Below are 20,007 nucleotides of genomic sequence, written 5' to 3'. Positions count from 1 at the left end.
TAACAACAGGATGAACTCAACACCTGTAAAAACTTGAGGGTCATTTCTGAAAAAAAAAAACACCTCAAAGAAAAAGGCTTGGCTGAGGTGTACGTCTTCTTCTTAGGCCTTCTGTGATGCTCCACTACAGATCAGGGGCTGTACATAGGTTCATAGGTAGGTACTAGGCTATCTGCACGAAGGCATTTATAAGCCTAGCCAGAATGTGTTTGGCTTTCGCCGCCCCCTTAGATTAGTTCCCTGTGCTTCTGTCCAGCAGAGCCATTGAAGTGATCCCTGGGGTAAACTTTGTTTCTCATCCACTCATCAAGGTTTCTCTTGAAGAGGGTTAGCGAGGAGCTTTGCCTAATGTTTATTGTAATCTTGTTCCAGAGCATGGGAAGTCTCTGGGACAGGAATCTATCCCTCCAGCACGTCCTACTTATTGTTGTGGTGAGGTTTAGATCCCTGGAGTGTGTGGCTCAAGGGAATATGGTTTTCTTTAGGTGGAGCATGTCCATCAATTCTTGGATGGACATGGCCTTGTATGTCAGGCAGAGATCACCTCTGAGTAGGCAGTATGCATCCGAGTACAGCTGGAGTTTCTTCAGTCGAGCTGCATAGGGCATCTGCTTGAGGCCAGTGATCCTCTTGGTGAGGAACTTCTGTGGTCTTTCCAGTTGTTGCAGGTGTCTTGTAAGGTACATCCCAAATGGGGCATTGTACTCTATTATGATGGGTCTGATGAGTGATTCGTAGAGGGGCCCAATAACCTCTTTCGATCTGGATGCAAACCCTTTTGTGATTAGGTGGGCCACATAGAAGGATTTTCTAACCACTCTGGCAATGTGATTATCAAAGGAGAGGTTACTATCTACTTGGGTCCCCAGATCCCTTATTATGTCTTCCGTATTTAGGGGGCTACCACCTATGTGGTAGTTTGTGGGTACTTTGTTTTTTCCAAAGGGGATGACTATGCACTTTTTGGCATTTAGCTTGAGACCATGGTTTTGACACCAGGTATCTGTCTCAGAGAGACCCTTTTGGAGGATGTCTGTGTCAGCCGGAGAGTCAATTATAGCCCCTAGTTTGCAGTTGTCTGCAAACTTGGTGAGCCATAGTCCTCCTGTGATTGCCTGTACCTCCGAGAAATATATGCCGAACAGGAAGGGTCCTAGGACTGAGCCCTGGGGAACACCACTTATGACAGGTTTAGAGTCAGACCTAGCTCCTGCAACTCTTACCATGTGGGTTCTGTCTGTGAGCCAGTTGGCAACCCATCTCATGATGTAGGGGTTTATGTTCAGGCTGGTGATCTTGTCTATAATACCGGAGTGTGGAATAGTGTCAAAGGCCTTTGCGAGGTCTAGGTAGGCTGTGTGGACCACCTTTCCCTCGTCTATAGACTTGGTAACTGTCTCAAAGAAGTCCACCAGGTTTAGGAGGCATGATCTGCCCTTAACAAAGCGGATCTGGGTTGGGTCCAGTGTTTGGAGGTTTCCAATGTCTCTGTTAATGAGATCCATGATGATGCGCTCCACAGCTTTGCAGACCAAGCTAGTCAGGCTTATAGGGCGATAGTTCCCAGGGTCCAATGTGGCTTCACCTTTGTGGAGCGGAATAACCATTGCTGTGCACCACTCTGTGGGCACGTAGCCTGTGGAGAGGCTGAGTTTAAACAGTGTGTTTAGGTGAGGGGTTAGTTCATCTTTGAGCTCGTGTAGGACGCAGCCTGGGACACCATCCGTTCTCATTGATGCTGTGTTTTTGGCTTTAGAAAGGGCTGTTTTAACCTGAGTATCTGTGATTTCAGGGGCACTATATTCTTCTGGTATAGTTATGGGCCTTTCGGGGGGTGAAGTTTGCACTGAACCTGTCTGCCAGGATGTTGGCTATATCGGTAGGTTCAGTGCATCTCCGAGCAGATCTGAGAATTGCCACTTAGATTCTTGACATAGCTAAAGAATGCCTTGTGGTTATCTTTGGAGTCCGTGGCAATTTTTCTTTCGAAGCTAGCATTGGATGATTTTATGAGGGAATGTAGTTTCTTGCTGATACTGATCAGGAATGTCTTCCCTTCTTGGGATTTTACTCTTTTCTGTACTAGTTTCCTCCTTCTATTGTATAGCTTGTTTATGGCAGGGGTCCACCACACTGGTTTCCTTTTCTTGGAGGAGTGAGTCTTGATTTTGTTTGGGATAGCCCGATCCATGCATTCTTGTAGGCGCCCGTAGAGTGCATTAGTAAGGGATTCTGCAGCTTGGACAGCATTATCCTTAGCATGGGGGCTTTATAACTTCCCGCTTCGGTCTTAAGTAACGTGAAGTTTGCTTTTGAAAAGTTTTTCACGGTGGTTTCTTTGACCGGGGGTGGTGGTGGAATGTGGATATCCAGAGTGATTAGTTTATGGTCAGATCTAACCAGCGAGGAGATGACCTCAGGTGTGGAACACCGGTCGCCCATGTTGGTGATGACCAAGTTCAATATGTTGTCACCTCTGGTGGGGGTGTTAACCAGTTGATCCAGGGAGTTCGTACTTGAGTAGTTCTCCCAGTTAATGTTTGGATAATTGAAATCACCCAATATCAGGGTGTTTGGTAGGACCTTTATGTTTCCCAGTGTTTCCAGGAATGCGGAGTGTGGGTCCTGGGACATGTTGGGTGATCTGTAGCAAGCTATAATTTGAATAGCAGTTTTGCCCGTTGTTAGTTGCACGTGGATGATCTCTGAAGCATCGTGCTGTGCCACTAATCTGGAGGTGTGGATATCCTTGATGAATATGGATACTCCCCTGGCTTTTGTATTTCGGCCCGGGTTTTGTGGCCGAAATGTATGGTATGAGTTGTAGCCTGGTAGAGTTGGGGTGCTCTCTGGAGCCTTAAACCAGGTTTCTGTTACTGCACATATATCGATTTTCTCCATACTGAGGAGTGCCTCGAGTGCGTGCATTTTGAGGTTTAGACTTCAGGTACTGAGCAGCATTACCCTCAGTTTTTTGTTACTTGTGCTATTTACGGCAGTGAGTTTGTCTTTTGAGCCTTGCCTAAAAAAGGCACTATAGGGGTGGCAAGAGCCTTGGCCAGTATTCGAAAGCCTAAGGGTAACAGGTGCAAGCCGTCTCTAGCAAAGCAGTGTGGCTTGTCGAGCATGTCATCCCAGGCTGACAGACACTGGATCCCCTTTGAATGACACCAGAAGCTTAGCCAATTGTTGAAATTGATAATTTTTTCTCTATACCGTGGTATCATTCTTGGTGACGGCAGGATGCTACACAGAGTCAGGGTCATACCAGCCTGGGCTATGTGATCAGAGAGCTCCTCCATGTCTCTTCATGTAGTCCAGGGAGGTACGGCTCAGGTCATTCACACTAACATGGACAATGGCAGAGTCAAATTTGTACTTGTTCTGGAGTGACCTGAGTGCTTGTGTTATGTGGCAGATCCTGGTACCTGACAGGCAACTAACAGTAACCTTCTTGTTCAGCCTAGTGAGTGGGACGTCAGTGTGCCTGACTATAGTGTCACCTATTACTAGTGTGTTGGGTATGTTATTTTGCCTTAAGGGCTGTGATTGTGTGGCACACTGGTTTTGTGAAGTATGTGTTTCATGGTTTGTGTTGGGGGGTGGAAGTTGTTTGGGTGTCTACTTTGGAGGTCTCTGTTGCTTTTGCAGATTTTTACTTAGAGCCTCCGGGTATGTTTTTGTGTATTTATGTGTGTTTTTTGTCAGTGCTGGTTTCATAAGTCTATGTGAGACTGGTGGTGTGATGCAAGTAATTCCCTTCTCCTCTTGACTGCCTGGTCCAGTCTTGGGTTGAGAGAGCTTAGCCTCCAGTTTGGCTGTATAATTGCATCTCTTGCATGTATTAGTGTTTGGTGGAAGGAGGAGAGGGTTGTCTGTGTACATGAGGCAATTGTAACATTGCCTCAAAATGCCCAGATTCATCAGTTGGACTGGAGAGTACACCTGAAACTGCCCTTTGGACATGCCTGGATAGGTACAGTGAACTGTTTTACTGATTGGCTGGTAAGGTCAAATAGAGAGCCTTGTCCTTCTCTACAGTATAGGGGGGTCTAGTGCTAAGGTTTATTAGTGCTTGCTATGAGTTTTGGGCAAGTGCAGGGATGAGAAGTGAATGATTTGAGTGCTTAAGTTGAAAGTTTGTCTAGTTCCAAGGGAAAAATTGAAGAGTAGACTTTGTGGAGCCGGAAATAGTTATACCCTAGCTAACCGGCAAAACAACGCAAATGCGGGTTTTATAGCAGGGAAATGAAAGAGATAAAAATTAGCCCAAAATGGCCAATAAACTACTAATTACTGGGCTGAAACCACTCCTCCAGGGACAGATAGGCTGCTCAAAGCTCCCTCTCTCACAGTGAACAGAGAAAATTCCTTCTATCCAAGTAAGGTATGGGCAAACACAGAAACTTGTAACACAGCCCTGAATTCATAACTAACCTGAAAATTGGACTAAACTAGCTTAGAAAGGTGGGAAAACAAGTATTTTTTTTTTTCCAGAAACTAAAGCAGATACAATAAAAAAACACCTTAAATGCACAGAAATGGCTATCACACGAGTGTGTAGCCTACAACTGTTAAACAGGTAATTTAAACACAAAAATGACTTTGTTAAAGTGCAGGCAGTAAAATAAGTACAATATGTAGCTGAAACAAGCTTTTTAAATCACAGAAACTCTAGAAAATCTGTGTTTTAGGTGAAATTAGCTAAAGGCAGCAAGAAAATGCAGAAAAATGATACTTAAGCACTCCAAAGACTCTCTTTTGTCTCTCTACTGCTGTAGAACTCTGCAGGGCACCAGGCAGGAGCTTGCTGAGCTGTATACTAGCACAAAAACCTTGCAAATGTGGGTTTTATAACAGGAAAATGAAAGAGAGAGAAATTAGCCCAAAATGGCCAATAAACTACTAATATCTGGGCTGAAACCACTCCTCCAGGGACAGATAGGCTGCTCAAAGCTCCCTCTTTCACAGTGAACAGAGAAACTTCCTTCTATCCAAGTAATGTATGGGCAAACACAGAAACTTATAACACAGCCCTGAATTCAGCACTAACCTGAAAATTGGACTAAACTAGCTTAGAAAGGTGGGAAAACAAGTCTTTATTTTTTTTTCAGATAATAAAGCAGATACAATAAAAAAACACTTTAAATGCACAGAAATGGCTATCACACGAGTGTGTAGCCTACAACAGTTGAACAGGTAATTTAAACACAAAAACGACTTTGTTAAAGTGCAGGCAGTAAAATAAGTAAAATATGTAGCTGAAACAAGCTTTTTAAATCACAGAACCTCTAGAAAATCGGTGTTTTAAGCAGAATTAGCTAAAGACAACAAGAAAATGCAGAAAAATTATACTTAAGCACTCCAAAGTCTCTCTTTTGTCTCTCTGCTGCTGTAGAACTCTGCAGGGCACCAGGCAGGAGCTTGCTGAGCTGTATACTGGGACTCTTCTACTGATCCCAGTGGGAACGTTCAGCTACCACCACAATCCACCATAATACAGGCATTGAGGCAGGTCAGAAGTTTCTCCCTATGAAATCTGCTGATGGGTGAGAAGAACTTTTGGCAGTACTTCCCTTTATGTTCCTCTACCAGGTAGCAAAAATAATGCTGGTGAGTCCTGGTTTATTTATCAGCAACAAAGATAAACAGCAGATCTGCTTTAAGGTGTTCAACTCATTTTTTCCATATGCTTCTTGCCACCCCATTATATCCCCATCTGTAGAATCTCAGATACCACCAAAGAGTTAAAGTCCAATGGTCTCCTACCTTTGAAATATGGCCAAATCCTTGGATGAAAGCGAAAGGAAGGCACTATCCTGACAGGCACGAAGGCTGATTTTTGCCATGGCCATATGTGGACCATCAGCCTTCCTACACCCAATCCTCTCATCAGACTATCTGGATTAGCAGCCTGAGGGACCTGTATAGGAGGCCTGCTGTCATTAATGAACCTCCCCCTCTCGCAGCTCCTGCTACTGTTGATACTCCCCCCCCAAGCTGGTCTTACAGCTGACTTGGAATTTACTCATGCAGATGAGACATTTCCATTAAACTCTATCCCCTTCCTTCAGGTGGCTGATAACAGCACCAACCTTACTGTGGGAGCCTCCTAAATGTGTCTGTACTACTACAATGTGTCAATGGAGGCTCTTTTCCCCAGTCTGGCAATGGCAATCTCAAAACCTCAGTCTTGGATGTTTTTAAACTTCTGGTTGTATTGAATGGCAGTCAGCCAATCTCTGACCAGAAGTACCTCTCCTTTCCATCCACAATGGGCAGGCCTGTGGTAGTCACACTCTTCCAAAGCCTGAACCACTAATACTGTAGTCAGGACTTTACCCCTCTAAGCTACAGAGGTGGGCTTACAGGGATTTTTCATTGACATACATCAACATCAAGATATGACTGGCAGAAAAGAACCATCAAGTTCTAGGGCTAGATGTTTTCTTACAGTCACACCTCATGTCATGGAGTGCAGTGGCAGTAAGCATGGGATATTCTGAGAAACAAAAGCCAAATCTTCACTTATGGACAGGATGGCCTCAATTGACGATCCACCAATGATGGTCTTTGATATTATATTTTGACTCTCTGGGGTTTAACAAAAACATTTATGGATCTACTCATGAAAACTTGAGTCCACTACCAAAATGATGGCAAGATGCCATCATAGATGAATAAGCACAACTTAACAGCATGAAGACCTGTGCAACAAGATGAAATCACAAAGATGTAAAACAGGTAGTATTCTATTACATACCTTACTAATCAAAGATTAGACATGAACACAATAATACTGATCAATTAAGTGCAGCATGTTAGTCTCAAAACCAGAAGTGTCAAGTGAATGTTGGATAATCATGTCAGACTTACCTGGTAAGGACAGCTCTTGGTCCTCGAGCTCTGGCATGCATTTTGTCAAGCACCATGTGCTTTAGCTTCTGGTAGTACACAGGGCCAAAATAGATGTATGCTTCTAAAGGTTCTCTGGGAAATGAAAAGAAAAGCAAATCAACAGATTATATAACATAGTCTGAAATTCTCACCCTTTTCTCCATCTCAAGGAGCAACATTTAACTGATGCTTGTAATTAAAGTAAGAAAAAAATTAATCCACTCTCTCCCCAACTTCTGCAATATCATTAAATGACAGCACAAGAGCATTAAATGGCTTCCTGCACAGATGCCCACAGCATCAATGCACACATTTCCTAAGTGCAGTTTTATGGAAAGCCTAAACAAGATGTGGCTTCTGAATTGGTTTAGACAGAAAAAAAGTGTTCTGTACTTACCATAACACTAAATCAGGGTTGCTTCTGTCCATTTTAACCTGTGGGCTACCAAATTCAATCAGATCACAGGCTGTCACCTCAGGCTCTTCAGCTTCGACATTATGTTTCTTCACTCAAAATGAACTAACCCTCACTGATTTACATCAGGTAGTTTGCCTTACTGTGTTCCAATAAGTAGATGGAGGGAAACACCAGTTCTACGAATATGACAAAGGAACTTTCCTCAAGGTATGAAGGGAGTTAAGGAGCTAGATGAGTAGTCCCAAAGATGGGCTTCAGGCCAGTTTGCACAGCCAGCCAGAAGTAGTTCAAAAAGTTGGCAATTTGGAAGGGATAACGGAGAAGGGATGGTTGAGACAGACAAAAGACAACACCACAGATCTAGTGTTGTGGTAAGTATATAACTTTTATATCCCGATGTTGTCTTTTTTGTTCACCTCAACTTATGGAACAGAGTTCCTAGCCATTCAAACAATGGTATCAGAAGAGAACATTCCACAAAATGCTGGAGCCAAATGTAGACCTGGATCTGAACTGTATATCTAATTTGAAATGACTTACAAAGCTATGAGGGCTAGACCAGGCAGCAGCTGCACAAATATCATCTAAACAGGCCTGAACAAAAAAGGCAGTGAAAGTAGCAACAGCTCAAGTAGAATGGGCTCTAGGACTGCCAGGTAAAGGGATTCCTTTTGATGAAAAAAGTACAATCAAAAAGCCATCTGGCCAAGGTCACCTTCAAAACAGGTTTACTCAATCAAGTATTAGGGAAGGAGACTGCTGGTTTGATTTTCTGAATGTTTCAGTTCTGTAGTAACACAGGAAACAAGCCACTCTGTTTATTTTTCTTTTGTATCTCAAGATGTGCATAAATCAAAACAGCAAGTGTCAGGAGTTTGAAAATGCTTTTTTTCCTCTTGATGTGTACAAACCTAAAAAACAACTTTTAGTTGCTTGAAAATGTTTTCTACTGCTTATTTGAGACTTGGGCTTTCCTTTTGTTGTTAGGAGTGAGAAAAGGGGGCCAAACACTAGCCTCCTAGTCGGACTGAAAGCCAACATCCATACTTATCACATCAGCCTCATACATCATCTAACCCCACCCCAGGCCTAAGGGCACCACCTTCTCTCAGAAAACTGGTTAACTGCCCTTCCACCTGATACCTCCCATTTTCCAGCCTTTTATCTAGTCAGCACAGAGCTATCTAGCTCTCTTTGCACCGTCTTCGCTACCTGACTCTTAACAGAAGAGCCATCACTAAATGCTAGACCCAGAAAGAGGCTTGATAGTGAGGACCCCCAGACTAGAATACCACAGAACCACACTCTGAAACCTGGGATATTCTCCTTCTCACTGCAGATAGCTCACTGCAACCAGGTATAAATATTCTAACCACTTGGCCTGCATTTAACAAAAATTCTATAATTTCCAGTACAATGAAACTTGTGATCCCGGTGCTCCACGCCACACTGCTGTATTAATTTACAGCACAGTCATAGTTTACCTATGCTCAAAGATTGGAGTTACTTATTTTTTATTAAAGTTTTTGTATACTCTGCAGTTCACCGCTTGGTGAATTTTTAATCTCTGGGCAAATAAAGCCTATACAAAATATTGTGAAGTTTCAAACTTTACTTACATTTTCCCTCCTACTTGTGTACATCCAACATCCAGGAGTTCTGTAAAAATGAGCACTGTGACTTGTTTCTACTGTAATCTACTTCTCTGGATGCATGTATTGTTCAAAAACTGGAAGTCACCTAGTTAGGCTCTAAGTGACTATCTCCCTTGCATATAAAAAGGTCTGTCTTCATCAGAAAGAAGAATGGGGACTGGTCACATTAATCATATCTATGACCCTCTTATAAGCAGGCAATGTAAACATTTTGCCAAACACAAGATTAGTCTTTCATAGTGTATTTCAAGAGATATGACCACAAGTACAAGTGGGCACAACCTCTCATATTACATTTTATTTATTTAACATTTGTTTACCGGGAAAGTCCGACTTGGAACAAAGCCAATTTTCAGTGGCGGCCCGGGGAGAAATGCTCCAGATGCATTTCTTTGTAACATGGGAGGAAACCAGAGCACCCACAGAAAACCCACACGAATGCAGGGAGGACATGCTGACTCCACACAGAAGGCACTCCAGCTGAGAATCGACCCGAAGAACCTCTTGCTGTGAGGCGACAATGCCACTGCTGCACCACTGCGCCATCCATATATACATGTAATACAATCATTGATAAGAACAAGTCTGAATTGAAAAAGTTCTGCAATAAAGTTTTAATATTTTACTTCAAGGAATATAAGCCCCAGAAAGGCAGATACAGCCTCTCATATTACATGTAATACAAAACAGGCTAATAAAGTCGGGTGATAGCCTCTTAAAAGCAGGCATTTTCAATTATCAAAGTAAAAACCACTCTACAAACCACTATATTAGATGGACCTGATGAAGTTCAGACTAAAGAGTTTTCTTAAACATAGTTCTATAGTGTCAGCTCATGGGGTGCTGTCATGTTTTGTTTGTTAAATAAAAATAAAAACGTTTAACTAAAAATGAGGTTGCACAGGCTGCTGAGCTGGTAAACCCTAATGGGTCTATCAGGAATATTGAAATAATGGACTAACTTCTAAGCTTTGAGACTGGCACCTTGTTTTTCCATTTCCGATATTTTCCTCCAATCAGCTCTCCTGGACCAATCAACTATTGTCTGTAACTGGCTTTAAATAACTGACTTGTTGAATTTAATGTTATATACAACAAGAAAGTACAGTTTTGTACCTACCATAAATGTAGATGTTCGAGTGTAAACACTGCTGTAGTCATTACACTTGGGTTATCCTGCCGTCAGGCGGTTCCCCAGTCGGCCTGAGTTCCAAAGTCTTGGTCCGGCGTCGGTTGCTGTCGCCTCCTCCCTGACGTCAGCGCGACAGGGGTATATAAGATGCAGCCGACGCCATTTTCTTCAGTTTTTCTTGCCCCAGATGTCAAGTGCCCTCAAATAGGTAGGCAATTCAAATTGCTAATATAACATACATAAGAAAAGCAAACAACAACTTTCAGTTACCAGCAAATACTCCCCATAGGTAGTAAAGAGTAGAAGGCATAGGTACGTACCAGCAAGTAATAGGAGAAGGAGGGAAGGTAACCTGGACTGCAGCAGTGTTTACACTTGAACATCTACATTTATGGTAGGTACAAAACTGTACTATGTTCATCGTGTTACACTGCTGCAGTCATTACACTTGGGTGGAATCCCAAAGCTGAAGTAGGGAGGCTGGTTCTATAAGGCATTAGGGGTGGCTATAAGGCCCTGCAGCACAGCAGTGGAGACGCCAGCTCTGGATTTGGAGTATAAAGGCAAATGATAATGCTTGGTGAAGGTATGCACAGAACTCCATGTTGCTGCTTCCAAAATATCCTTGGTAGGTACTCCTCTGAGGTAGGCAGTTGAAGTGGCTGTTGCCCTGGTGGAGTGAGATCTAATGTTGCTAGGTACAGGTTTCCCATGGTGAGTATAGCAGAAACGTATAAAATGTCCTATCCATTTTGAGATAGTCTGTTTTGAAATGGCTTTTCCCTGTGCTCCTGCAGCATATGCTACCAATAATTGCTCAGATTTTCTGAAAGCTTTGGTTTTGTCCAAGTAGAAGTGTAACTGCCTGTGAATGTCCAAAGAATGTAGTAGTCTCTCCCCTTTGTTCTGTGGTTTTGGATAGAAAGTTGGCAAATGAATAGTTTGGTTTAGAGCCACACTTGATACCACCTTTGGCATAAACGTAGGGTTAGTTCTTAAAGACACCCTGTCCTGGTGGAAAATGAGGAAAGGTTCCACTGCCATTAGTGCCTATAATTCTGAAACTCTTCGTGCTGATGTTATTGCCAGTAGCAGAGCAGTTTTCCAAGAGATGTATTTTAATTCTGCTGTGTTAGCTGTCTCAAAAGGAGGTAAAGTTAATTTTTCCAAAACAAAGTTGAGGTCCCAAATTGGGGTAGGTGCTCTACGGGGCGGTCTTATGTTTTTAGCCCCTCTGAGGTACTGTTTGAGCAAAGTATTAGAAAAAATTTGTGGATCTGTGTTGTAATGAGCAGAAATGGCTGAGGAGTGGATTTTGATGGATGAGAAGGAGAGGCCATTGTCCAGCATCTCAGTTAAATATTGAAGTATCTGAGGAATGTTTGGGACAAGAGGGTCAAGGCTGTGTGCCTGGTTCCAGGTACAGAATCTCTTCCATTTATCCGAGTAGGCTTTCCTGGTGCAAGGCCTTCTGGCCTCCAGAATGACATCCATAACAGCTTTGGAGAGGCATTGCTTGCTTGACTAAGGAATTTTCCATGCAGCTAGATTTAAGGTCTTTAGCTGGCTGTGAAGTATCTGATTGTTGTGCTGTGTCAGCAAATGTGGGATTTGAGGCAAAATCCAGGGTGGTTCTTGTGCTAAGTTCTTTAAGATTGGGTATCAGTTCTGGCGTGGCCAGTCTGGTGCAATCAGGATCATCTTTGGCTCTTCTTGCCTGGCTTTTATGAGTACCTTTGGAAGGAGAGGTAAAGGAGGGAAAGCGTATACTTGCAGGTTTTTCCAGCTGAATGAGAGGGCATCCACTTTCCATGCTTGTGGATGGTAAATCCTTGTGCAGAATTTCTGTAGCTGGCAGTTCATTGGGGATGCAAACAGATCTATGTCCGGGCTCCACCATTTTTGTGTCATCATTATGAATACTTGTGACTCAATTCCCATTCGTGGGGATCCATGATGTTTTTGCTTAGGTCATCTGCCAGTGTGTTTTTCTCTCCTGACAGGAATTGTGCTTGCAGATGAACTTGGTAGTCTAGAGCTGTGTTCCACAAGGTCATGGCTTGTCTGCAGAGGGGGTAGGAGTGCATGCCCCCTTGCTTGTTTATGTACCACATAACTGTGTTGTCTGTCTTTAGTAGTAGTTGTCCTGGATGCAGCAGGTCCTTGAAAGCTATAAGGGCATTTTGTACAGCTAGCATCTCTTTTTGATTGATGTGAAGATGCCTTTGCTCTGTGGGCCACTCGCCCTGAATACATTTTCCTGCCATGTGTGCTCCCCAGGCGTAATCCGATGTATCTGTTGTCAGTGTTTGCCTGGCAGTGGGTTGAGTAAAAGGCTGTCCCTTGTTGAGGTGACAAGCTTGAGCCCACCATCAAAACTCCTGTTGAAGGCAAGGAATTAGTGGTATAACTGTTTCCAAACTTTGACAGTGTTGAGACCATACACTCTTTAGGTACCATTGTAGTTTCCTCAAATGCAGTCTGACATATGGAATTAGTAGTATGCAAGATGCCATGTAGCCTAAGGCCTGCAGAATTTTTCTTGCAGGCAGTTGGGTCTTTGTTGCCATCAACTGAAAGTATTGAGTCAGTTGTCCTTGCTTGTCTGGCATGAGATAAGCCATCTGGGTCATTGTGTTCAAGCTGGCACCCAGGAATATTATCTGTTGTGAGGGCACTAGTTTTGATTTCTTTTCGTTTGCTGTGTACCCCAGGCAACTTAACTTTTTTATGAATGCCAGATGCTTTATAAGAATGTCCTTGCGCTCTGCTTGAATCAGGCAGTCGTCCAGGTATGGATAAATTTGAATTCCTTTTTGCCTGCAAAATGCAATTACTGGTGCCAGGCACTTTGTGAAGACCCTGGGCACAGTAGATAAGCCAAAGGGCAGTGCAGAGAATTGATAGTGCATTGAACCAGCTAGAAATCTGAGGTATCTTCTGCAGTTTTGTCTGATAGGGACATGCAAGTATGCCTCCTTGAGGTCCAAAGTCATGAGCCAAGCTTTCTTGCCCAGCATGGGAAGAAGCTGCTGTAGTGTCAACGTTTTGAATTTCGGAACATCCAGGTAAGTGTTTAGAGAAGAAAGATCTAGAATGGGTCTCCAGGCTTTGTCCTTTCTGGGAACCAGAAAGAGTCTTGAATAAAATCCTTGTCCTTGCTCCTGTGGTGGTACCTTTTGAATAGCTCTCATGTCCATGAGTGCTGAAATTTGTTTTTGAGCCTCTGCCCATTGATTTAGTGGCAGATTTGGCATTCCTTTTAACCTTGGCAAAGTGCGAAATTGGAACCTGTAACCTCGAGATACAATGTTGAGAACCCATTTGTCTTTGGTGATGCAATGCTAATTGTGATAGAAAAGTGCCAGTTTTCCTCCTAAGGGGGCTGCCAAGAGAGAACTGTTTGGCAGCTATAGTGGGAAGTCATTGAGGCTGCTTTTTATAAGGTTGTGGCCTGTCTTCTCCTTCTTTCTGGCCTGGTGTACCCCATTGTCGAGGCCTGTAAGGACCTTGTGCTTAACCTCTACCTCTTGGACGTCTGTATCTGCCTCTTTGAGGTCTGTCTGTGACTGGAAAGGACCAATTCTTTGTTGGCCAATTTCTGCTAAAACGAGGAGGCTGAACCTGTAAGAAATCCTTCACCGTTTGCATGGATTTTGCCTTATCCTCCATGTTCTTTAATACCTCCTCTGCCTTAAACTCCAAACAACACATCCCGCTGTAAAGGTGCATCCAATAATTTTGCCTTAAGATGATCTGGTAACGTATGTTCTTTTAACCAAGCATGCCTTCTAATGACAGAGCCTGTAACTGCTGCTCTACAGAGGCCTCTAAGGAATCAAACCCACATTGCAAAGTATGTTTTCCCACTTGTTCAGCTGTATGCAATAAATCCTGCATTTCTTTAAAATTAGGAGGATCTGAATCTGGAAGCATCTTTTGTTTCAGCTGAGACATCAAAAATTGTTGATATTTTAGCATGTGAAACTGGCAATTTAAGGCTCTCATTGCTAAAGTTGCATACGTATATACTTTCTTTCCCCATCTGTCTAATGCTCTGGAATCTCTGTCAGAGGGAACTGAGTTTTTTGCTGATGAGGCCTTAATCCCTTTGTGTCTCTGAGAAATAGTTTCAGGGTCAGCAACATGGCTTTTATACAGAAATTTGTGAGTCAGGGACTCTGTAATATCGATCAGGTTTAACTGGGGCTGGAGGTAAGGAGTCAGGGTTTAAGCTGGATTCAGTGTACACATCATCCACAATATCTAACACTGGCGGAATAGCAAGGGGTGTGTGTTGAGGCAATAAAAGGAAGTCTCTGAGCCTTTTCTTGGATTCTGAGTAATCCTGGCCTTCCCAATTGAAATGCTCCCTCATGGTATGTAAGGTCTCCCCAAAGGAGTAGTCCTCAGGTGGTGAGGCTGATGGAACTGATTCCTCAGCATCCGAATCCTCATAAGGGGGTAACAAATATCCTAGGTCTGAGGATGAATCAGAAGAAATGGACAACTGGTTGGAAGATTAATAATCTGCATCCAGTTTGGGCCTTTTATCAGGAGGGGGATGGGACCCCCTGATCAGGGTGATTAGGTCTCTGGCCATTTTGAGCATTTGTTTCTTATGCATGGAAGCCTGCCCTGGAGAATCTGTTTCTTTGTTTTTAATGGGGCCTTAGACTTAGCAGAGGGTTTAATGGTTAACTGGGTAGGTCTGAAGACACCCTCTGAAACTGTGGATTGCTCAGCTACTTCGGTTCCCTCAGAATCCGAAGGCCCAGCCAGCTCCACGTGGGAGTCGGAGGCGGTCTGTGGTTCTGTGGATGCGGTAGTCAGGGGCTGCGTAGGCGCCTCGCTGAAAACCGGAGAACCGGCGACCGGCCTAGAAGAGGCCTCGTCAGTTTTGGGCCTCGGATGCCTGTCCTTGATTTGCACTTTTTATGTAATCCGGTGGTTGGAAGTTCCGACGGCATGGTGTAATTGAATTTTCTGCCAAAATAATGTCGGCCAAAATCAAACCGACGTTTAATATTGAGCTTGTTAAACCTAGCACAAAACCGACAACCAGTGACGTCGTGGTCTGGGCCTAGGCATGGAATACAACAGGAGTGGAAATCCTTATGAGGTATTTGCTTCCCACAAGAAATACAGTTATTAACTTTTACCGACATCGGTCTGAGGCAAGAAAAAGATTACTCAACGGGGTACTTAACTATGTAGAAGACTTCGGTTCTGGATTCGGAATGAAAATCTCAGGAGTCGGCCAACAGGCACTTGCGAACTGCTTCTGCTTCGGGTACTGTGCAGCAAGAAAGACTGAAGAAAATGACGTCGGCTGCATCTTATATACCCCTGTCGCACTGACGTCAGGGAGGAGGCGACAGCAACCGACGCCAGACCAAGACTTTGGAACTCAGGCCGACTGGGGAACCCAAGTGTAATGACTGCAGCAGTGTAACATGATGAACATCATGCATTCATCTACCTACTTAACTGAATAAACTACTTTAACCTTCAACAAGGTGTCTTTATCCCTCCCACAGGGAGGGTATCAGACAGAGTGTCACCTAGGTCTGCTAGCTAAAGTGATTTTATCTGGACTAATCCTTTGTATTCTGTTTCATGTTAGTCCCGTCACCCTCTGGGTCAAAGGTGGGATACCAGGCCTGACTCAAGCTTTCTGGATTACCTCCATTTTCTGAGCATCCAAACAATGGAGACAGAACTCCCCTTTGTTACTAAACTTGGTGTAAAAACAGGTAAATGGATTGGCTGATTCAAGTTGGACTCAGAGGCCACCTTAGGTAGGAAGGAAGGCCTGGTACATGGAGTCACCCTTGTCCTTATAAAAAACAGATAAGGAGGTATGAAAGACAAAGCTTGGAGTTCCAAAACCTTCAAGTATCAGATGTATGACAGGATTGGGATGGAGCCAACTTAACAGAAACCCCAGTCTCAGAATGAGAAAGAATCTCTGCAAAAAACATGGACTCTGAAGCTGGATGGCTTAGCATATTTCCTCTGGAAGCTATAGATCAAAGAGAGACTGGTGCTCAGTGCTGACCCCGTCAGATCAGGGGCTGGAGCTGAACTATATAAGGACAAGGAATCCAAAGATAGGGATGGTTTTGAAATCCTAAGAGACTATCCAGATCTTAGGGTAACAACCCTGAAAGCTTCAGCTCCAAGATCCACTTGGCTCCAAAGAAGCCGGAGTCAAGAACATCAAAGGAAGTGACTGTGTTTGAGGCAGCTATGCTGTTGGTACTGACAAGGGGAAGTAAAAGACCTGGTCAGATCAGTGGGAGGAAAAGAAAGTTGGAGCCAAAGGCGGAGGAAGGGGGATGATCCCAAGGTCTACCTGGGTAAGAAGGTACGCACATGTTTCTCCAACTCAGAACCCTTGATACTACTTGCAGATCTAGGAGACCTAGATGAAGCCATTGAAGACAGCACGGAAGGCTCAGAAAAAAGAAGACCTGAATCCCTGATCCAAAATGGAGAGGCCTGGAGCCAAGTCAGGGACGTCTCCTCTGAAAATTCCAGAGTGGGAATTACAGGCAAGATGAGAGAGTAAAGTCTGTCTGAGGTTGAATCCACTGGTAAGAAGGGACTTGGAATACTTACAGTCAGAGACAGAGAGCCACAGGACTCTGAGCCCAGAGACCTAACAGTAGACACATTTGATGTCAAACCAGAGAAGCCAAAAAACTTTTGATCTTTGGATCTGGTTGACCTTCTAATATGGCAGAGGAATGTTTGTGCTCCTCTCTCTCTCCTTCAGTCTTATCTCTCTCTCTCTGTGTTTTTCGTATTTCTTTTCTCCCAGTTTTTCTCCCAGTTTTTTGGCAGGAGGTGGAGAAGGGACAACAGATGAGGCAGATGCAAGACAGTAAAAGTCCCTTCAGGGCTAACATAGCTTTCTAATCCATGAGTGCTCTGGGCTCAAAGGAAGAACATGCCTGACACTCTGTCTAGGTGGGATACACCTACACAGTAAACACATCTATTGTGTGCATCTTGGGAGGGCAATTGTGCTCACAACCTATGCATTTTATAAAGACACACACACCAGTAAAAAGATGCTGTACATTATGTAGCACTACAAGGAAAAGGTAAAAAGAATGGCTATTTTTTTTACTCTAAACAGAAAGCAGGAAAAGAAGTGGTGGCAAACAAAAAACAGGCACACACAAACAGGAATAACCACAAACCACAGAAAACGTTATTCCAAAAATGCAGCAAACATTGCAACCAGTCAGAAAAGCTACCTAATATTACAACCCGAACAAAAAAAACCTAGAGGCGGCAGAAAAATATTATAACATATTTATCCAAAAATGGAGCTTTGGCAATCACATCAGAAGGCAATACTGGCAAATAAGATCTGGAGAGGTAATGAGGGTAGTGCATTGTGGAATGGGGACAGGGCTTTGGAGCTGAAGAGTCCAAAGTACCTGCCTCGGATCCAGTAAGTCACAGGTGGAGAAGGATGGAAAAGACATCTGATCTGTGTGTGTGTGTGTGTGTGTGTGTGTGTGTGTGTGTGTGTGTGTGTGTGTATATATATATATATATATATATATATATATATATATGTTTTGTTTTTTTTTAATTCAGAAATTACAAATGCATTTCAACATGTACATTTAGCAGGGAAGACAAGTAACTATGGGATTGCACTGTTGCCATAGCAATCTAAACCAGCTCTTACATATATTTTTTTTTAATAAAGACATTTTTATGACAGTAAGCTATATAAACAAAATAAATTCATACAAATTATAAAATATATTAGTTGCAGATAACATATCTGCTTAAAACCCTATCCAGTGTGAAGGTTCTTAACGAAGTGCTCCCGAACAAATGATGAGGTAGTGTAGTGCTACACTACATCGCCTCATGGTTTAATACTTTCCATCATCTTTCAGCATGTTGTTGTCCATAGCAACTTTACCCTGTGATGGCATCTGGCCAGAGATATCGACACCTAATTAGCTGAATGTATGGCCAGGCAATATAATTAACTTCAAACAAGCAAGTATTCAAATGGCAAAACTCATCAAAGCTGTATTCCAAGGGTATAATAATGCAGTCTTGTGGTTTATCATACAGACAAACTGTTGTGATGGTGGATGTCACAGCACCAAGTGCCAAGTTACTAGGATGCCAGAGCATTAGCTCAGCATTACTTTATCTTTGTGAGTTGCTCCACTTTGCTGGCAGATGTACTACTCACACAGCCAGTGCTGAGTCAGTGGCTGTTTGCTTTCATCTCACACAATTCTGTGAAATGCTGCCTGCTGTTACACCTTGATTTGGTTACAACCAGGGATGACTTTAGATGAAACAGACCAAAGGCCTAGTGACACCCCCTCAGAGAACTTCCTAATTCCTAGTGACCCCATCCTCTACTCAATCCTACTTCATATGCTTATTTTAGTATTAGACTACCTACTACAACAGATTTCAAAAATTCATGATCTTCCTTGTGTAAGGGTTCTAACTGCTGAAATGCATAAAGGTCACAGATTCTCAGTTAGACAGTTACACTGCACATCCCTCAAACCAGGGTAATGTCCTTGAACTTCTTCTGGATGTCAAAAGAATATCACTTAACTCTTTCTCTAAAGAAGTTAATGTAATGCTACTCAATGCTAGAAGTCTAAACCTCAAAATGCACTCTCTCGAGGCACTCCTAAAAATGGAGAACATCGATATCTGTGCAGTAACTGAGACCTGGTTCAAGGCTCCAGAGAGCACCCCTGCAATACCAGGCTACAACTCTTACCACACTTTTCGGCCACCAAACCAGGACCGAAACACTAAAGGTGGAGGAGTGTCAATATTCATCAAGGATATTCACACCACCAGGCTAGTTGGCCAACACAATATGTCTGAAATTCTCCAAGTGCAACTAACACTAGGTAAGACTGCAATCCAAATTGTAGCTTGCTACAGATCCCCACCATACCCCAAGATTCTCACTACACCTTTCTAAACATACTGGAAAATATTAAGATAGAACCAAACACCCTAATACTGGGTGATTTTAACTACCCTGCCATTAACTGGGAAAACTACTCATGTCCCAACACCGGTTCTTGGAATTCATAAATTCCAACGCCCTGGATCAACTAATCCATAGTCCCACCAGGGGCTCCAATATCCTAGACCTGGTCATTACCAACATGGGAAATCAATGCTCCATACCTATGGTCACCCCCTTGTTAGTCAGGTCTGACCATAAGCTAATCACCCTTAACATCCACATCCCACCCCACCCCCAGTAAAGAAACCACCATAAAAACTTCTAAAGCCAACTTCATGCTACTCAAGTCAGAAGTGACAAACTTCATGACACCCATGCAGACGGGAACTGAAAGTTCAACTGCTGAATCCTACGCACATCCACTCATGCATGAATCGCCATCCCAAATAGAACCAAAATGCTCTCATCCAAAAAAGGAAGCCAATCTGGTGGTCCCCTGCCATAAACAAACTTTACAACAAAAGGAAGAAACTTTTGCAGATTGAGGAAAATCCCAGGATGCAAAACTCCTTACTAGCCTCAGTAAGAAACTGAGATGCCTCATAAAATCCTCCAAGGAAAATAAAATTGCCAAAGATTCCAAAGACAACCACAAAGCATTCTATAATTATGTCAAGAATCTAAATGGCAATGCTCAGATCTGCTCTGAGCTAAAACAGAATGGCATTAAATATACTGATCCGAAGGATATTGCCAATATCCTGGCAGATCGATTCAGTGCCAACTTCACCCCACTCACCCCCTAAATGGCCCATCTCAATAGCAGAAGATTGCCATATTCCAGTAATAACGGCCACACAGGTACAAAACGCACTCTCTAAAGCCAAGAATACAGCATCCATGGGACCAGATGACA

General features: G+C 43.2%; 1 protein-coding gene across 1 annotated transcript in view; it reads right to left on the bottom strand.

Annotated features, from left to right (window-relative positions):
• Positions 1–20,007, bottom strand: part of POLR3B (RNA polymerase III subunit B) — a gene marked incomplete in the record, with an annotated part of 1,742,661 nt that overhangs the window by 60,600 nt on the left and 1,662,054 nt on the right. Inside the window, 1 exon segment of the mRNA XM_044088141.1 lies at positions 6,877–6,990. Within this exon segment, the coding sequence (XP_043944076.1) occupies positions 6,877–6,990 (114 nt within the window).

This window comes from Protopterus annectens, chromosome 11.part0 (genome assembly GCF_019279795.1).
Source record: "Protopterus annectens isolate FY-2018-M chromosome 11.part0, PAN1.0, whole genome shotgun sequence".
NCBI classification, from domain to species: Eukaryota; Metazoa; Chordata; order Ceratodontiformes; family Protopteridae; genus Protopterus; species Protopterus annectens.
Note: the sequence above shows the minus strand (reverse complement) of the source record. Positions and strands in the feature narration are given on the sequence as shown.